Raw genomic sequence first — 18398 nt, 5'->3', positions numbered from 1 at the left:
AATTTGGAAATAGGTCTTGAACAAGGACACATGTTAAAACCAGTGGAAATGAGCGTCGGCTATGGGTGGGGGGGACAGCGGGGGGGGGGGGGGTGAAGGGGAAAGTAGGAGCTTGAATCATGTAACCATGTTAAAAATGAATATTAACAAATGATTAAAAAAAAAATCAAGAGTCCTGGTTTGTTCATATTTCTTTTGTACCACAAGGCCCCTCATAGTATTAAGTACATAAGGAGACATTCAATAAATACTCTGAATAAAATCCTTTAAAAATTTCATTCATTCTTTATTATGTTCTGTGTCTACTATTCAATTAAATAATTTTGGAGACAACTTTAAGTTCTATTTGCTGCTTTGCTACTAAATAGAAACTTTGAATGAGTTGGCCTTGCAAAATTTACAAATGAGGAGATGGATTAGGTTTTCACCATCCCTTATTACCTCTCTAAAACTGAGGCTCAAATTTCAAGGAAAGAATTTCACAAAAATTGATATTAAAACTGAAAATATTCATTAAGACAATCCCATATAATCAAATAATAATCTTGGGAAGCAATTAATAGCAAAGTGAATTTGACTGCTATTCTCATTTTACTGTGGAAAAATTCAGAATTACTTTTCAGGAATATTAATTTAAAAAACCCTTAATCTGGATTCTACCACTGAAAACATCTTTGCTGTATGATCAGAAAATTTTTCAGCCATTCAGTAAGAATTTATCAAGCATCGTGTGAACTTCTAATTTTCAAGATGGCAGAGTAAGAAAACAGTCAGAGCTTGCCAACCACCCTCCAAGTCATCACAGAAGAACAAAACATCTCAAAATGAATCCTGGAATGGTAGAACCATCAGAAGAAGGGGCCAAGTGGTACTCTGGCCCAGAACAATGTTGAGTGACAGCAAGGGGGACACATCTCCCTGGAGGAGGAGGAGATGGCATGGAATAAATATCGGCAAAACTCAGACATGATACAGTGCAAGTGGCAAAGGAAAGAATATAGCTGGCTTGGTCTAGCCACAGCAAGGGAAAAATGGAAACCAAACAGAATAGGCAACAGTGGGAGGAACATGTCCCTGCATAGTTTAACCATTAACAGAGGTCGGGCAGGCAGCAGTGGGAGAAACTCAATCTAACAACGTCTAGTCTCAGTGGGATTGGGCAGAACCCAAGCTGGCCCAGAGCAAACCACATTTGAACTGAACAGCTACAGCTACAAATCTCCCCACAGCAGCCAAATAGGCCACCTTTGCTGAATGTTAAATCTGGGACTGAGACAGCTGAGCAGACCTCCAGGCCCTAGAACAGATCACAGTACAAGTGCTGGACAATACTCCCCCCACTCCAAGAAACAGAGTTAAACTTCAGCATATAGACAAAAACAAGGGAAAAAATAATCTCAAAATAAGTGTAAGATAAAAAGCCCAGTGCTAGAAAAATATTTCAGCAATGGAGATGCAAACTCAGAATATGAATATATATTCTGAGATACAGAAATGAAAATATAAGAAGCAATACAGAAATGAAAATATAAGAAGCCTCAAAGGAAAGTGTAAAAGGATGATAACTCCCAAATGAATACCTGGAAGAGCTCCACAAAAGGATAAAAAAAAAATAATAGACTTAGAAGTAAAATTAGAGGGGAGCAGCTGGGTGCTTTGAGTGGATTGAGAACCAGACCTAGAGTTGGGAGGTCCTAGGTTCAAATCTGTCCTCAGACACTTCTCAGCTCTGTGACCCTGGGCAAGTCACTTAACCCCCATATGCTTTAAAAAAAAAAAAAAAAAAAAAGTAAAATTAGAAAAGAAAACAGAAAAAATCAACATCTTAGAACAAAAGGCAACTGAAATAAAGAGCTCCCTAAAAAAAGCAAACAAGATACCTCAAACAGGAAAACACCTCCCTAAATAAGAAAATATAAAACCTCGAAGAAGAAAATGGCTCCTTAAAAATTAGAATTGGCCAAATAGAAGCTAATGACTATGACACAAAAGGAAAAATGTAACAAATTCAAAAGAATGAAAAAAAAAAAAAAGGAAGAAAATTTGAAAGCTCTCCCTGGAAAAACAACTGACCTGGAAAACAGTTCCAGCAGGGGTAATCTAAGAATCATTGTACTGCCTGAAATCTATGATTGAAAAAAGAACCTGGACATGATATTGCAAGAAATTATGGGAGACAATTGTGCTGATATTCTTGTCAAGAGGAGAAAATAAAAATTGAAAATCCACTAACCATCTCTTGAAAGAAATCCCAAATTAAAAAATCTAAGGACTATTATGGCCAAATTCCAGGACTCCAAAGCCACAGAGAAATTAATACAAAGAGCCAGGGAAAAATCCAATTCAAATATTGTAGAACCACAATCAGGACTCAGCAGTTTCTTCATTATGAAAAGGATCTAGGACTAAAACAAAAAATCACCTACCCCATAAAACTGAGCATAATATTCTAGGAGAAGAAATAGATATTTGATGAAACAAAGGATTTCCAGGCATTCCTGTTGAACTGATAAGTTAAAAGGAAAATTCAGTGATAAACTTGGCAATCAAGAGAAGCATAAAAAGTAAACAGTGTAAAATTTAAATTAATATCAATAACTCTAAGTATTATATTTTATAACATTTACTGTAATCACTTGAATAAAAGAAATAAAGAATAAAAGTATAAAACCTAAGTATGACCATGTGAGTAAACCTTCCCGCCAGCCTCCCAGCCTCCATAGCCATGTTCTGGGAAGAAAAGGGTGCAAGGGGCAGGGTTACATAAAAATATATCCTCTCTATGTTAGCACGTAATGTGAAAAGGAAAATGGGAAGTTGGAGAAGAGAGTCCTGGAGAGAAGATTCTAATTACACAACAGAAAAAAACTCAAAGGAATTAATGGGGTTAAACTAATCACATCACTACTATACTACTAAACTACATATCACATCACATGGGAAAGTGATAATTAGGATATTTAAGATTTCTTATGGTGTAAGACAGTGATGAGCAAACTTTTTAAAGAGGGGGCCAAAGGAAAGGAAATGCTCATCTGTCAGTTTGTTTCTAAGGCAACTCTTTAGAAGTTTCATAGTATTGTATCCTACTCATTATATTCCTCAGATTAGGAATAATGCCCTGCCCTTAGATAGAACATTTCAGCCCCACCCCCCAAATCTGGCCCATGGGCCATAGTTTGCTCATCACTGCTGTAGGAGATCCCTAAAGTACTTAATATACTTAAGGTAATCAGGGGAAAGTATCAAGTCCAATGGGATCAATACCTCTCATTATGCTTAAGATCATCCTAACACTTTTGATTAAATATCAACCTGTTGACAAATATGAGCTTGCAGTTTACTTTAACCTTCAAATTTCTATTTACACAAACTGCTATTTAACCAAGTCACCGTCCCCATAAAGCTTGTACTTGAGAAGTTGATTTATTAAATGCAAATGTGAGATTGTTTTTAAAAATAAGTTTTTACTTATGTCTTTTTTTTCTGCATCACCAGTTTTCCCCAGTTATTCCACTTAGATATTTTATAAAATAAGCAGTATTTTTTAAGACCAAAAAAAAAAGGGAAAGAGGAAAAAAATCAACACAAGATGCAAATAATAAAAAATTCTGAATACATGCTGTGATATACAGAAATGGGCAGCCATTTTCTGTAGGTACAAAAAAGCAGTTTGCCACTTTGGAACTCAGAACCTGGCAAAGCAGCCATGGGCATGTGCCAAGGTGACAGAGACAGGGTATAAATTGAGGTCCACAAACCCCTGAGGGTTCATTCTCTCTTCTCCTTGGGTTAGGGAGGCAGGAGGTGACAGACCTGGCCCTGGAAGGTGGGAAGTTTGATTAGGCAGGCAGGCAGGCAGGGTCAACCTTTATTGCTTGCCATATCAAACACCTTTATTGGCATAGCCAATAAGCTTTATTTCCAAACAACATTATACAGCAAACTACAAGAATTACAACAGCATCTGACCCAGGGGCTTGTTAGCCCTGGGCTCAGCAACAAATAGCAACAGAGTCAGAAAGAGACCCCCAAGGTCTTTCCTTACTCTACGCCTTAGGGAACAACTAGAGTTTAAATATTTATTAGACATTAATACTTAGGCAAGATCATTCTGGGTTTCCATTACACACTCTCCTCCTCCCTTTTATCTACCCTCAGTTTATCAAATAAACCCAGTTTGATCTCAAAGCCTACAGTAACTTTAAAGGCAACATCTTACCTCTGTTGACAGTATCTAAATTTGTGTAGTCAGATCGTGATAAAATCTCTTAACTGGTTATAGCAATTTTCAAGCTAGTGCTAACCCTTCATTATAACCAGAAGATTTCAGGAACCAACATTCTACTTCCTGGTTACTTTTATCCAACTGACTGCCAAAGCTGATTTCTAAGGCTTGTGGCTAACAAGAGAATTATCAGTCTTAAAGGAGGCTTAGTCCAGATGGTGTAGGAACAAACCTCTTTTTCACATCTAGCTGTGCATAAGGCTTCTCCTTGAGCTAACCCAACTACCATCCTTAGCCCCTTACTGCTCATAATAATGCCAATTTGCAAACCCCTGTAGAACCCCCACCTCCTCCAAAGGTTTAGGTTGGCAGGGTTACATCATATTTCTTCTTTTGAATGAAGCTTACTTCTATATAATTCCACAATTTCACATTCAGTTTTGATTTCCTTTCTCAATTAAACTTCATTTTGGCCACTGTCTTTTACTAAACTTTTACTAAGTGGTCTTTGAATTCTGATCTATAAAGGATATATTTGGTATATCTACTTTTTAATATATTTGTTTTTAAAATCTCTGTAACATAGTTTATTTGTTTAAAGTTCCATGTGGTTTAGAGATATGCTTATTCTTTTGCAGTCCCGTTAAGAAGACACCCTAGGTCTTTTAGCCTTAGTTTCTCTAACAGTTTGTTCAGTTCATATTTTTTATCTTTCTGTTAAATTTAACCAAAACTGAAAGTGGGCCACTGAAATCTCCCGTCACTATTTTACTACTGTCTATGTATATTTGCAGTACAGATGTTTCCTTTTATAAGGATAATATTAGAAAATGAGTTTTGTTTTATTAGTTTAGAGATAAGAAGTAGAGAAACTGGCTTGAGGAAGAATTGGAGTTTCAAATAGAGCTGAGAGTGTTAATTTCAACTGTTGGCAGTTGTAACCATTATTCTATGACAGTTACATGCTCTGGGTGTGGCATTCTGGCAGTTGACAGAGCCACTCACAGGATCTTTTCTCTCTCAGGGCTGGAGAAGGTAACATTTTTGCCTCTATCTCTGTCAGAGTGAAAGACATGAAGGAGTGAAGTGTTTTCTTTTCCAACTTGGGAAACACTATTTATTTATCTGTTATTATGTAATTAGATTGGCTAAACTCTGAAAAGACCAAAGAAAACCTAGTCTTTGGTTTGGACTCTGAGTCTGTTAAGGCTTAGAGTCCTAACTTGATTCTTGTTAAGACTCAACCAGCCAGCCTTGGTTATCTTATAAGTGAAAGGTGAAGTTAAGAATTATAGTGGTAGTTTTAGTTAGAATAGTATAAAATTTTGTTAGATCAGGGAGGATTAGTGTAGCCTGTGAACCACAGGAGAAGCTGTTCCTTTCGGAACCTGGGAGTTTATTTGGGTGGAGTTAGAATCCCTTATAATTAGAAATCCTTTTACCCTTATATATTTTAAATAAAACGGTTATTTTTCTTAAACAAGAGTCTCTTTAGAGTACCTTGTGCCTGGCCCTGAAGGGAAGTTCATCTTTGAGCTTCACTTCACTTTACCACTGAAGATACAATTTTGAACCTTTATTTTCCTCCTATCTGGCTCCCCTATTTTATTTTTACACTTGATATTTGGATGCTAAAGCACTCAGAGCATATCATTTTAATACTGATAATGTTCTAAGGTTCTTTTTAGATAATGTAGTTTCCTTTTTTATCCCTTTTAATTTTTGTATATTTGTTTTTGTTTTATCTGATAGCAGGATTGAAAATACTATTTTTCTGAATTTACTTGACAGTTCCATAATATTATTCTATATGCCTTTGTTTTTTTTAACTGGGCATCCTTATTCTTTTTAAAAAATTATTTAATGTATTTTTTCTCAATTACATGGAAAAACAAATTTTAACATTTAAAAAACATTCTCACTTTATCTTCAAAAAAGTAAAAAATTTGATAGTTATGCATGTGGAGTAATGCAAAACACGTTTATAATTAGCTTTGTTATTAAGATAACAAAGGCCAAAAAAAGATGAGAGAAATAAAATTTTAAAAATTGCTTTCATCTGCATTCATTCTCCATGAATTCTTTCTCTGAAGGTAGATAACATTTTTTCATCAGAAATCCTTCAGAATTCTTTTGGATTGTTGTATGCTGAGTAAAATGAAATCATTCAGAGTTGATTAACATATAATATTGCTGGTACTGTGCACAATGTTCTGCTCCACTTTATATCTGTTCATGTAAGTCTTCCCATGACTTTCTGAAAGCATTCTTCTCACTCTTTAGGGAATACTATCGTGTTACAAGGAACTATCATGTACCACAACTTGTTCAGCCACTTGATGGGCATTTCTCAATTTCTAATTTTTTTGTCAATAGAGACCTGCTACAGTTATTTCTCTCTAAAGATCCTACTTCCTTTTCTGACAATTTCTAAATTCTTTTGCTCCCTCTCGCCATTCTCAAGGGATGAAAAATAACCTGAAACAGGTTATACATGTACATATTTCCATATTTAGCATGCTGTGAAAAAAAGAAAAGACTCATGAAGAAAATACAATGACAAACAACAAATTTCAATCTCAATGTAGATTCCTTCTATGGCAGTGGATAGAATTTTTCATCCTGAATTCCGCTGGATCCTTGTATTGCTGATAATAGTTAAGTCATTCACAGTTGATTACTGTATGATATTGATGTTACCGTGTACAATGTTCTCCTGGTTCTGCTCACGTAACCTTGTATCACCTCATATATGTATCTCCAGGTTTTTCTGAAATCCTCCTGTTCGTCATTTCTTAAGGCATTACATTACAATCATATACCACAACTTGTTCAGCAGTTCCCCAACTGATTGATAGCTCTTCAGATTCTAGTTCTTTGCCACCACAAAAAAAGTTGCTATAAATATTTTTGTAGACTTAGGGTCCTTTTCCCCTATTTTGATTTCTCTGGGATACAGACCTAGTAGTGGTATTAGCAAATGGCATGCATAAATTGATAGCTGTTTGGGTATGATTCCAAATTGCTCTTCCAGAATGGTTTTATCAGTTCAAAGTTCCACCAACAGTGTATCAGTGTCCCAATTTTCCCAGGAAACCCTCCAACACTTATCATTTTCCATTTTTTTTGTCACATTAACTAGTCTGAAAGGTATGAGGTGGTATTTCAGAGTTGTTTTAATTTGCATCCCTTTACCAATAGTGATTCAAAGCCATTTTTTCATGACTATATACAGGTTTCAGTTCTTCTGAGAACTGCCTATTCATAAATAGCTTTAACTATTTATCAATTGGAGAATGACTCACATTCCCATAAATTTGACTCAGATCTCAATATATTTGAGAAATGAGGTTTTTGTCAGAGAAGTCTGCTATTAATTTTTTCCCCTAGACTTTTGTTCTTCTAATTTTGGTTGCATGGATATTGTTTGAAAAAACTTTTAAATTTAATGTAATCAAGATCATCCATATTATATCTCATTTATTATTGCCTTGTAGAGATTGCCCTCTAGTCATCTTTTTTCTATTGTATTTCATCCTTAGAAAAATATCAATTCCTGTAGGGGATAGAGAATATTGCCTTGTGGTATAATTCTTCCTGTGTCTTTGATTGTGAAGTTCATTACTGTCCTATGTCATCCCTATGGTCATCTTTTTTCAATTGGTTTCAAAATCTCTTCCCCAAGAAGATGTCTTGACATTCTTCTCTGTGTTAGCTGTTTTCAGTAGCTGATTTACTTTTTGCTGAGGCAAAATGAGTGAATAGTCTTTCTTAGCACCAAATTCCTGGGTATAATATTCATTATAAGGTCCCCATCTCCTTTTATAGAATATCTCTCTTTGTCCTTTTGAGTATTCATTAGTGGTAACCACTCTCTCCACTGAAAGAATATTTCTGCCTTTTTTCTCCCCTTTTAAATCCTTCCCATGGCCTCCTTGCCCATTCTCCTGTAGGTTTTCACTTCCTAAGAACCTATAGGAGTTATTCTCCTTTCATGTATAGATATAAAAGCTAAGAAAGGAAAATAAATTAAGCTTTAGAAAAGTAAACATGCTAACTTTCTAACAACTAAAATCTTGAAAACAAAAGCTTGTGCAAGAGGTAAGCACAAAAGTAGTATAAGTTCTAAAACAACTGACGTTAATTAGATTTTGTGCTAAAAAAAAAACACATGAAAAAAGATGAATGCCAACATAGGTAAAAACTCACCAATTAGCCTTAGTATCAATGCTACAATAATATCTGGAGTGTATGCAATGTTCAAATGTCCTTTTCTGTGCTTTATCCACTTATCCATGACAGGCCAGAGTTCTTTACTATGAAATCAAGAAATAATGAAAATATGAACCCCTCAAAATTCACCAAATTAAGATTCTATCTTAAATAAACAATATAACAAGTTAAGAATTACCTTAAAATATCATTAGTTGCAATAACTGGCAAAAGCATTTATCTTCTCAGGAAAAACAGCAGTTTAAGCTAAACTTAACTGAATCTCGTGTACTCCTTTCTTTAATGCTAACTATTAATTCTGGTCACTGACAATTCTGAGATTATTTTTAAGATTGTCACATTATTTTCTAAAAACATAAGTACTCTTTATACTATGTAATATAATGATTTTCAAGCAGGTAAAAATTAAATTTTTGAAAATCAAATATAATTGGAGTCAGAATGCTCACTATTTAAAGGTATAGCAAACTCTAAATGTAAAGAAGTACTCTTCTAGTTTGCTGTTTTTTTGTGAAGTTTGAGTATCTATATACTAAGAGCAATGTAAACAGGGTTACTTTGTATTATATTCCATAGGGGACAGTTTATTACTCCTACATTACATAGCAGGCTACTGTATTATACATAGTATAGTCCATACATAAACATTAAGTACGTACTATGGGTCAGGAACTAGGATAACACCATACACAGTAAGGATGACATTACTACCATAATTTTTTTTTTAATTAAGTAACTTCCAACTCAGAGAAATTACTTTTATTTGTATTATTTTACAAAGCAATACTATACCTTATAATATTATCATGTGTCCAAACCCATTTCTGATGACAGCAGAGCAGATCAAGGGCAAATATATATTCCCACATGTCATCACTTAGATCTTCACCAAATCTCTCACTTAAGTGAAATTCCATTTTAGGATATAGTTGTATTGTCAAAAGCAGCTTGGAGATCATCATACTAACATCCAAGGAGGAAGACTAGAAAATGGAAAAATACAATAAAATTTAAGAGGGTTGCAGAGACAGCATAATTTATGACTTGTTCTTTGGGCTATTACTTGCAAAGCAACTAAGTACTGGTCAGGTGATCAAAGTCCCTGCTTTCCCTTTTCATAAACAGAATAATTTAAAAACAGGAATTATGTTCTCTTTTGCTTCCTATAAATTAATCTTAGTAGAAGTAAACAATTTAATTTCTACCACTCGCTCAGACTCCCTACTAGTCTACTAAATACACTTATAGGAATGCAGTGATACTTGACTTTCCTCCCCCCTACAAAAACAGAAGAAATTGACCTGACAAGATTGCACCAGAATATTTCTACTCAATTTAAAATATATACTGAGGGTTAAATATTTTACCTTTCTGAATAATCCTTATAGATTCTGACCACCTATGGTTTCAGCTGCTTTCTAATGCATTTTAATCTCATTAAGCTATCATTTTTAATAATTAATGAGTCAGACAGAATCACTTAATATTGTAAATTTTAAAAATCACTTTAAAGTTTAATTGTCATGGTTTTATTCCATAATAAAGACTGATTCTAGAAATCTCAATACCTTTTAACTACTTGTTTTTCACCAGAAAACATTTCAAGGTAAAATATTTCATGAAGAATGGAACATAATGTGTTTGTAGAAAATAATGCTTCTATTTTGAACATTTTTTCTAGTTCATTATGTAATTTTTCTATGAAATTTTGTAACAGTATTGTTAACACATTGTAACCATACTTCACTATAAGGTTGCAACAGTCTGGGATAAACATGGTTATCTACTTACATGATTCTTTTCAAAATAACATTCCTCTAAAGTGATTTTATTTTGTTTAACCTAAAGTTTTCAAAGGACCAAATTATGACAGTAATTAGGATAGGTCTGTACCAATTCTTGGTTTTTCCTGACTCAAAATGTCTTATATCAAGACCTCCTAGTGACAAACTATATATCTGAAGTCTTTGGACTAGGCTTTCACCAATGACTATAGTTTTCATTAGAGCTGTTTGTACATTACAGTGTTTAACCTGGCAAAGCTGCTTATGTTTATTCTTGTTTCTAAGGTTGATTTTTATGCTAAATCTACATAAGATATACTGGGAACTCAATTGAGTCAGCTAAATGAGTAAAGCATTAAGCTGTCAGCATATTTATCAAAATAGGATAGTAAATGCATTTTTAGTCAGTACATGTGGTATCTTCAGAATAGGACCAGTAAATGTTTTAATAACAACTTTCAGAATCTTTATAGCAGCTGCTGCTTTCTAACATTCAATCATACTCCTCCACTATTTCCTATTCTATTGTGCTTTATTGCATGAAGGTAATCTTGACTCCTTGAAAACTATGTCAAGCAAATTGTAAGCTGTATTGAATTCCTAGAAAGGTGGAAAAGGTTGAAAACTATTCAGTCATGAGAATACGTTTACTTTCTGAGGACTAGTCTTCCTAAATTCAGTGTCCTAAGGGTAGAGGTTACAGGCTTCAATGAATTCTTTGGACATAACAAATAAAACAAAGGAAAATTCAAAATGCTGCTTAGTTTTATGTGCCTCCAGTGAGAATTGCAGGATAAAAGAAAAGGAGGTAAAGAATGTTTAAGGAATATATTTTTCTGATCATCTAAAATCATTAATTTAGCTATTGGTTTTCTAAATGAGACATCCTTTTCCAAGGATTAATGAATGGATATGTTTCTGGAGGAACTCAAATCACATTCTTCTTAATATTCTCTTAATAGGTGAAAATAGAAGTTAAAAGGAAGTTGAATGTAAATGAAGTATACGCAAAGACTTTCTATGGAGAAGAAAATGGAGAAATTGATTAGAATGCTTCATAGGATCCACATATCTAGAGCTTGAATAGACCTCAGTTTCATTGCTTAAAGAATCATACTACCTTGTACTTATCACATTAATTAATGTGAAAGAGAAAATGAAAATGATAAATGCTGATGGGGTTGTGGAAAAGTAAAGCAACTAGCACACTCTTTGAGGACTTGTGAATTGAGTTAAGCATTCTGGAGAACAATTTGGAATTATGTCCAAAGGCCATAAAATTCCTAGGTCTATATTCCAAAGAGATAAATCTATATATACAAACTATTTATAGCAGATATTTTCATGGTGGCAAAGAATTAGAAAATGAGTGGATACCCATCAACTGGGAAATGGCTTGAGCAAGTTGGGGTATATGATTGTGATGGAATACTATTGTGCTATAATTAATTATGAGCAGGAAGGTTCCAGAAAAACCTGAGAAGACTCATGAACTGATGCAAAGTGAAGATGAGCAGAAACTAGAAAACACCGTACACAGTAATAGCAATACTCTAATAATGATAGACTGTTAAAGACCGAGCTGCTCTGATTCAGACAATGTTCCAAGAAAATTCCAAAAAATTTACCATGAAAAATACTATCCACTTCCAGAGAGAGAACTGGTAAATGCTGAATGCAGACTGAAGCTTTTTTGATTCAATTTTTTTTTTGGTTGGGGGGGGGGTTTACAGCTAAAATGGATATAGGTTTTGCATGACAATATGCAAAACTGATATAATATTTCTTGCCATCTCAATGAGTAGGGGAGAAGTTGAAGGGACAAAGAGAATTTGGAATTCAGAAATGCCAAAAATGAATGCTGAAAATAAATTTTAAAAAGTAAGAATTTCAAGAGATACAACAAAGTTTCAAGGGCAATTTAAAAGATGAAACCAAAAGAATGAAAAATGGAAACTATGTGTAAAAATTTTGATAACTACATCTTTTTACTATCAATGATCACTACATTTGGACTCTAATAAAACATTCCCAAATGTGCTATATGAAGAGGTAGAAATAGAACTAAATAAAAATGAGAAAAATTAAAAGTAGAGCAAATACATACAGAAAAGGGCCATGATGACGGACACATTATTTTGAGTTCATAAAAGGATTAGTTCTGAAGATAAGTGTACAGGCAAATGGGAAAAATCACCTCAGTTATTATTATTATCACACAAAATATAATACAGAAACACATGTTGTTGAAAGTATTTGGTAATATTGATGATATAATTGACAAATGAATTTGGAAAAAGGACTTCTATATGGTAAGGTCCTCCAAATGTTCCTGCTGCTAGAGATACTATATCTATTGCATTGAGTGCCAGATAACTGCAAAACTTCCCAAAGGGCTTTGACCTAATTTTCTACATAGGATAAAACCAAATAGATGAGGAATGTCTACTGTCCTCTTCATGATTTGCTGTGGATAGACAACCCACTGAATTATTTTTATCAGTATACTGCTCTAGAATTGAAGAGGAAGTGAGTTGAATTTTCTTTAGGAAACTACACAAACGTATATCTTTGTTCTACTCATGTTCTTTTTTTAAAAATGTCATCTTTCTGTAAATCACTGAATCCTACACAGTGTAAAGAATTAAAGTTGAAGATCACTAAAAGGGAAATGAAGAAGTCTATCATGGATTTGAGTAATCTGTAATGCGAAACAAGAAAGAGGCCATAAAATACTAATTAGAGCAATGTGTGACAGTAAAAAAACATGGGTGAGTTACATAGTAATAAAAAAAGATAACAAAAGACCAGCTCATATCAAATGTCAGTATTACATAAAATATCAAGAGAATGTGAGTGAAGGCCCAAGATAGCATGGGAAGGCAAGAAGGGACAATTACTTTTAGAAGAATTTATACCAATTAGATTGGAATAAGTTATTCTACTGGAAGAAAATATTCTAAAATAGTTTAAGACTAATTAGGAATAATACTCTAAAGTATCGACCTACAAAAGATGATCAAAAAGCAGACTAGGTAGAATATAAAACTTAAGTCCATTATAGTTCCTATTTAATAATAGCTGTTTTAAAATATATTCTATAAATATCTATAAATCTACAAATAAAAGATGAAATTTGTTGCTAGAATTCATTTAAAAATTATTGCCTTCATCTGAGAACTATTTTTATCTGTGCCATTTACTTTAGAAATCTCTTTGGGGCTATAGCCATGTGTATCTTGATAAAAGTATGCCTAAATCAATTAATTAAAACCATCCAATAATAAAAAATCAAAGACCAATAATACATGGGACAGGGAGAGATATAATTAATCTGATGAGTTCAAATACCAATATGAAAATTAAAGATACCAAAACTATAAATATGTATATATAAAGTAATAGGGAATAAAATTATGACACTTATATAAGTTATTAGAGGCAGGCAATAGAATGAAATGAGTGAAGTAAAAATTCAACATACCTTTTCCCAATTGAGATATGTGATCAAACAGTTCAAAACTTCTCCTTTAGCACGTTGCCGGGCAACCAGCTGCATTGCTTTATTAATTACTCCTTGGAAGGCAAATATATCATGCCATACGTTTGCAATAAATAAAGTTAATTTATCAGACTCTGGAAAATCTAAAGGGGAGACAGTAAAAGGACAAGAAACCCTTATAATTGATTAACTATATGACAATTACAAACAAAATAATTTTCCTTTCATTTTCTTCTCCAAATACAAAGGATGTGTGGTTTTACTTCCCAGCCTTAGGCATTCTTTTCTTTAAAATAAAGTTTTCTTTTAAAATGGAAAATAATTGATGGAAACCAATTTGTTTAACTAAATCTAATATAAGACTTAAACCACTTTTACACAAAGTAGATGGAATATTACTAAGGAAATTGCTTGAGAAATCCAGTTTTTACAGCCTACCATAAAAGGCCTTTTGGGGATGCTATTACTATACTATATACTATAGTACCAAATAAAATTATTTGAAGGACATTTGCTTCAAAAAACATGCCTCCAAAGTAGATCTAGTGCATACATAGGGGAAGTATGAGTGAAAAGTAATTAAAGTAAGGCATTTACTGTATTGTAATGTTACTGATGCAATTATTTCATCTTGAAGAAAAAACTAGAAGCCTACCCTTTCTGGACACACAAAAATCCATTTGTATTTCTTAAGAGTTTCAATTCATCAAACACAATGCCATTTTAAGATGTATGTAAAATAAGAGATATAGCAAAAGCTAATGAAGAAGCAAAAATCTGAGGATTATTAAAGAAAAAGTCTGACTTTTGTTAGAATGGTCACAAAACAATCTCATAATAACTTCTATTTTTTAAAAGAAGTTTCCTTTTTCTAAGAAAACAGACACTGAAAAGTACCATTCTCTGAATCTCACATAGTATTATTACCTTATCTTATTATATAGTATCTTATCTAATATAAACTTATCATTTTAGAGATGAAGGAACTTAGATGATTTGCCCAAGGTCATCTAAATAAGCAGCTGAGAGGATCTGAATACAAGCCTTGGATTCTAAAATTAGCACTACTACCTATACGTTATATGATGGTCAGAATCACCTTTCAAAGAACATTTCTTTTCTAAAATGTCTAATAGAAAAAACATTTTTTCCTTCAAAGATATGATTCAGATCCCAAAAGACCAAAACCTATTTTTCACAATAATAAATGGTACTAACCCTTAATGAACCAATATATTTTTGTACCAATGAAGGGAGCAAATAATACAAAATATTATGTATATATATATACATATATATATATATTAGAAATCATTTGGATTTGGATAGATCAAATGGAAAAAATTCAGCTTCCTAACTATCTTTCTTTAAAACAGACATATAATTAAATCCACATAAATCATTGGCATTTCTATATATTTCCAACAAAACTCAGCAGCAAGAGTTAAAAGAGAAACTCCATTTAAAATCAAACTAGACAATATAAAATATTTGGGAATCTATCTGCCAAGACAAACTCAGAAATTATATGAACACAACTACAAAACACTTCACACAAATAAAACTAGATCTATAGACCTGGAAAAACATTAATTCTCCTTGGGCAGGATAAGCTAATATAATAAAAATGACAATCCTATCTAAATAAATTTATTGCCATATTTATCAAACTACCAAAAAACTTTTTTAAAGAATCAGAAAAAATTCTTTGAGTTGAACAATGTTCAACTCAAAGAACAAAAGATCAAGAATATCAAGGGAACGAATGAAAAAAAAAAAAATGTGGAGGATGGGGGCCTAGCAGTATCAGATCTTAAAATGCACTACAAAATAGTGATCATCAAAACAATATGGTAGTGGCTAAGAGATAGAAGGGTTGATCAATGCAATAGACTTGGGGTAAATGACTTCAGCAAGCTAGTGTTTCATAAATTCAAAGATCCCAGCTTTTGGAACCAGAAATCGCTATTTGACAAAAACTGTTAGGAAAATTGGAAAACAGTATGGGAAAAATTAGGTTTAGAACTACATCTCACACCCTATACCAAGATAAATTCAAAATGGATAAATGACCTATATATAGAGGGAAATTATAAGTAGATCAGATGAACATAGAATAGTATACATGTCAGATCTATGGGAAAGGGAAGAATTTAAGACCAACGAAGAGACAGAGAACATTACAAAAAGTAAAATGAATAATTTTGATTATATTAAATTAAAAAGGTTTTGTGCAAACAAAACCAATGCAACCAAAATTAGAATGAAGCAACAAAGTGGGCAAAAAATTAAATTTTCTGAGAAAAGGTCCAATTTCTCAAATATACAAAAAACTAAGTCAAATTTATAATTAATCAAATCATTCCACAATTGTCAAGGGAAGCAGTTTTCAGATGAAGAAATCAAAACTATTCAATAATCACATGGAAGTGTTCTAAATCTCTCCTGACTAGAGAAATGCAAATAAATACAACTCTGAGGTACTACCTCAAACCTAGCAGATTGGCCAATATGACAGTAAAAAAAGTGATACATATTGGAGGAGATGTGGCAAAATTGGGACACTAATGCATTGCTGGTGGAGTTGTGAAGTGATCCAACCATTCTGGAAGGCAATTTGAAATTATGCCCTAGGACATAAAAATTGAAAATGAGGGGGTGCCATTCGATTGGGGAATGGCTGAACAAATTGTGGTATATGATGGTGATGGAATACTATTGTGCTATAAGGAAAGATAAATTGCTTGATTTCCATACAAGCTGGAAAGATCTCCATGAACTGATGCAGAGTGAAATGAACAGAACCAGGAGAACATTGTACACGGAAAGTGAAACACTGTGGGAAGATCATATGTGATTGACTTTGCTACTGATAGCAAAGTAATGATCCAGGACTTATGAGAAAGAGTGCTAACCACATTGAGAACTGTGGGAGAAGAAATGCAGAAGGAAAACATGATTGATCATTTGCTTATTTGGGCAAAGAATTTGGGATTTTGGTTTTTAAAAGTTTACTCTATTACAAAAATGAATAATAGAAAAACAAGTACTGAGTTATAATACACGTATAACTCAGTGGAATTGCTTATTGGCTCTGGGAGGTGAGAGGGAAAAGGGGAGTAAAAGAACATGAATCATGTAACCATTGAAAATACTTAGAAATAAACAAACATTTAAAGAAAACAAACAAAAAAGACATAGAATTAAGTTTGCCTTTTTTAAGAATACACGTAGACAAGCAAGGGAACACGTATCAGTAGTAGGAAGTTACCCTAGGATGAAAGTTTTGCCATAAAAAGATTAAAGTTAATAATAATTTAAATTTTAAAGATCAAAACTAGTGATTTATAACCCGGGTTCTATTATACTCAAGTTGTATACCAAAATCCATAAAAGAAATTTTAATTTACCTTAATAGTAAAAAAAAAAAAAAAGTCATAAAATGCCTTTAGAAAAAGGTAAAAGAAAAAAATAGCATGTAAAAAGGTCTAATAATTACAGAAAAGATGAATATCATCAATCTAAAAATGTACAGGTAATATATGTGCTCTTTATTAAAACTCACACAAAATAGTCTTGAGATATGGGCAACTTATACTGCATCTATAGCTATAGCATTCAGATATCTATTTTAATTCACAGTGGCAGTCAAAAGCAGTTAAACATGGCAGCTTCATTCAAAGGGCTATTATAATCATGGACAAATGATTTGTATTCACCTGAATTTATACTGGCCCTAGAGCATGGGTCGGCAACCTTTTTGGCCGTGAGAGCCATGAACGCCACATTTTTTAAAATGTAATTTCATGAGAGCTGTACAGTGCTCACAGTGCGCTCCTGTAACAGCGCCTGAAAAAAAATTGACTTTATGGCTCCTGCAGAAAGAGCCATACATTGCCGACCCCTGCCCTAGAGACTGCTTTGAGACATGAAGAAAAAAATCTTGGCAAAAAGAAAATTATATTTTTGGACAAAATGCTCAAAACCTTATAACATAGCACGTTATAGTTATATGGCATTAAAACATCAGGGTCTGGAAAAATCAAAGGTTTTGACTGGAAAGGAATCAAAGGAAAATTCTAAGGCCCTTACCCCTCCATCACACCTTCATAAAGATGCTTGGGCATTCTTCTGGGATCCCCGATCCAGAAGAAACTTTGAGATGTAGTGAAATTGAACTGGGGGAAGCGGGGGTTGAATGCATTTATTTTGTATACTGTACACTCTTTTGCCAAAGGAGACTGACCCCGAATTGGCTTTTTGTCAATATGCCTAGCAATCACTGTTCTTGTTCTCTTTCTCCTTTATTTCCCTTTTGTTCCCAAAGTATTATAATTTCCCCTTAGAAAGGGCAATATTGTATGTACCTCTAGTAAAAGATCTTTAGAGATATAAGTTGATTATGTGTACTGATTCCATGGAGAAACTAGGCATGTAAATTGGGGAGATTTCTACCTGCTTGTTTCCCATAAGAATCACAGGGGGGATTGTGTAATTAATTTCTGTACCCCAGAACTTCAATTCCCAGAACCCCACTCTCCTTCTCATGTTGCATGCTGATGTAGGGAGGTTATAAATTTGGTAAGGCCCCCTTTCTAGCTCTTTTCTCTTCCTGTGGTGGCAGCTGTGGATGTGGAGTTTGTGAGCAGGT

The 18398-nt window shown here is 33.4% G+C and overlaps 1 protein-coding gene across 1 annotated transcript in view; it reads right to left on the bottom strand.

The window, feature by feature from the left end:
• The window catches only part of ICE1 (interactor of little elongation complex ELL subunit 1), a 77755-nt gene that overhangs the window by 8215 nt on the left and 51142 nt on the right, over positions 1-18398 (bottom strand). Inside the window, exons 16-18 of the mRNA XM_044665368.1 lie at positions 13730-13890; positions 9254-9444; positions 8438-8544 (exon numbers count right to left, since the gene is read on the bottom strand). Coding sequence (XP_044521303.1) covers positions 8438-8544; positions 9254-9444; positions 13730-13890 — 459 coding nt within the window. The remainder of the gene's footprint in view (positions 1-8437; positions 8545-9253; positions 9445-13729; positions 13891-18398) is intronic.

Source organism: Gracilinanus agilis, chromosome 1, assembly GCF_016433145.1.
Source record: "Gracilinanus agilis isolate LMUSP501 chromosome 1, AgileGrace, whole genome shotgun sequence".
Lineage (NCBI taxonomy): Eukaryota > Metazoa > Chordata > Mammalia > Didelphimorphia > Didelphidae > Gracilinanus > Gracilinanus agilis.
This window is presented reverse-complemented; position numbering and strand designations above follow the sequence as displayed.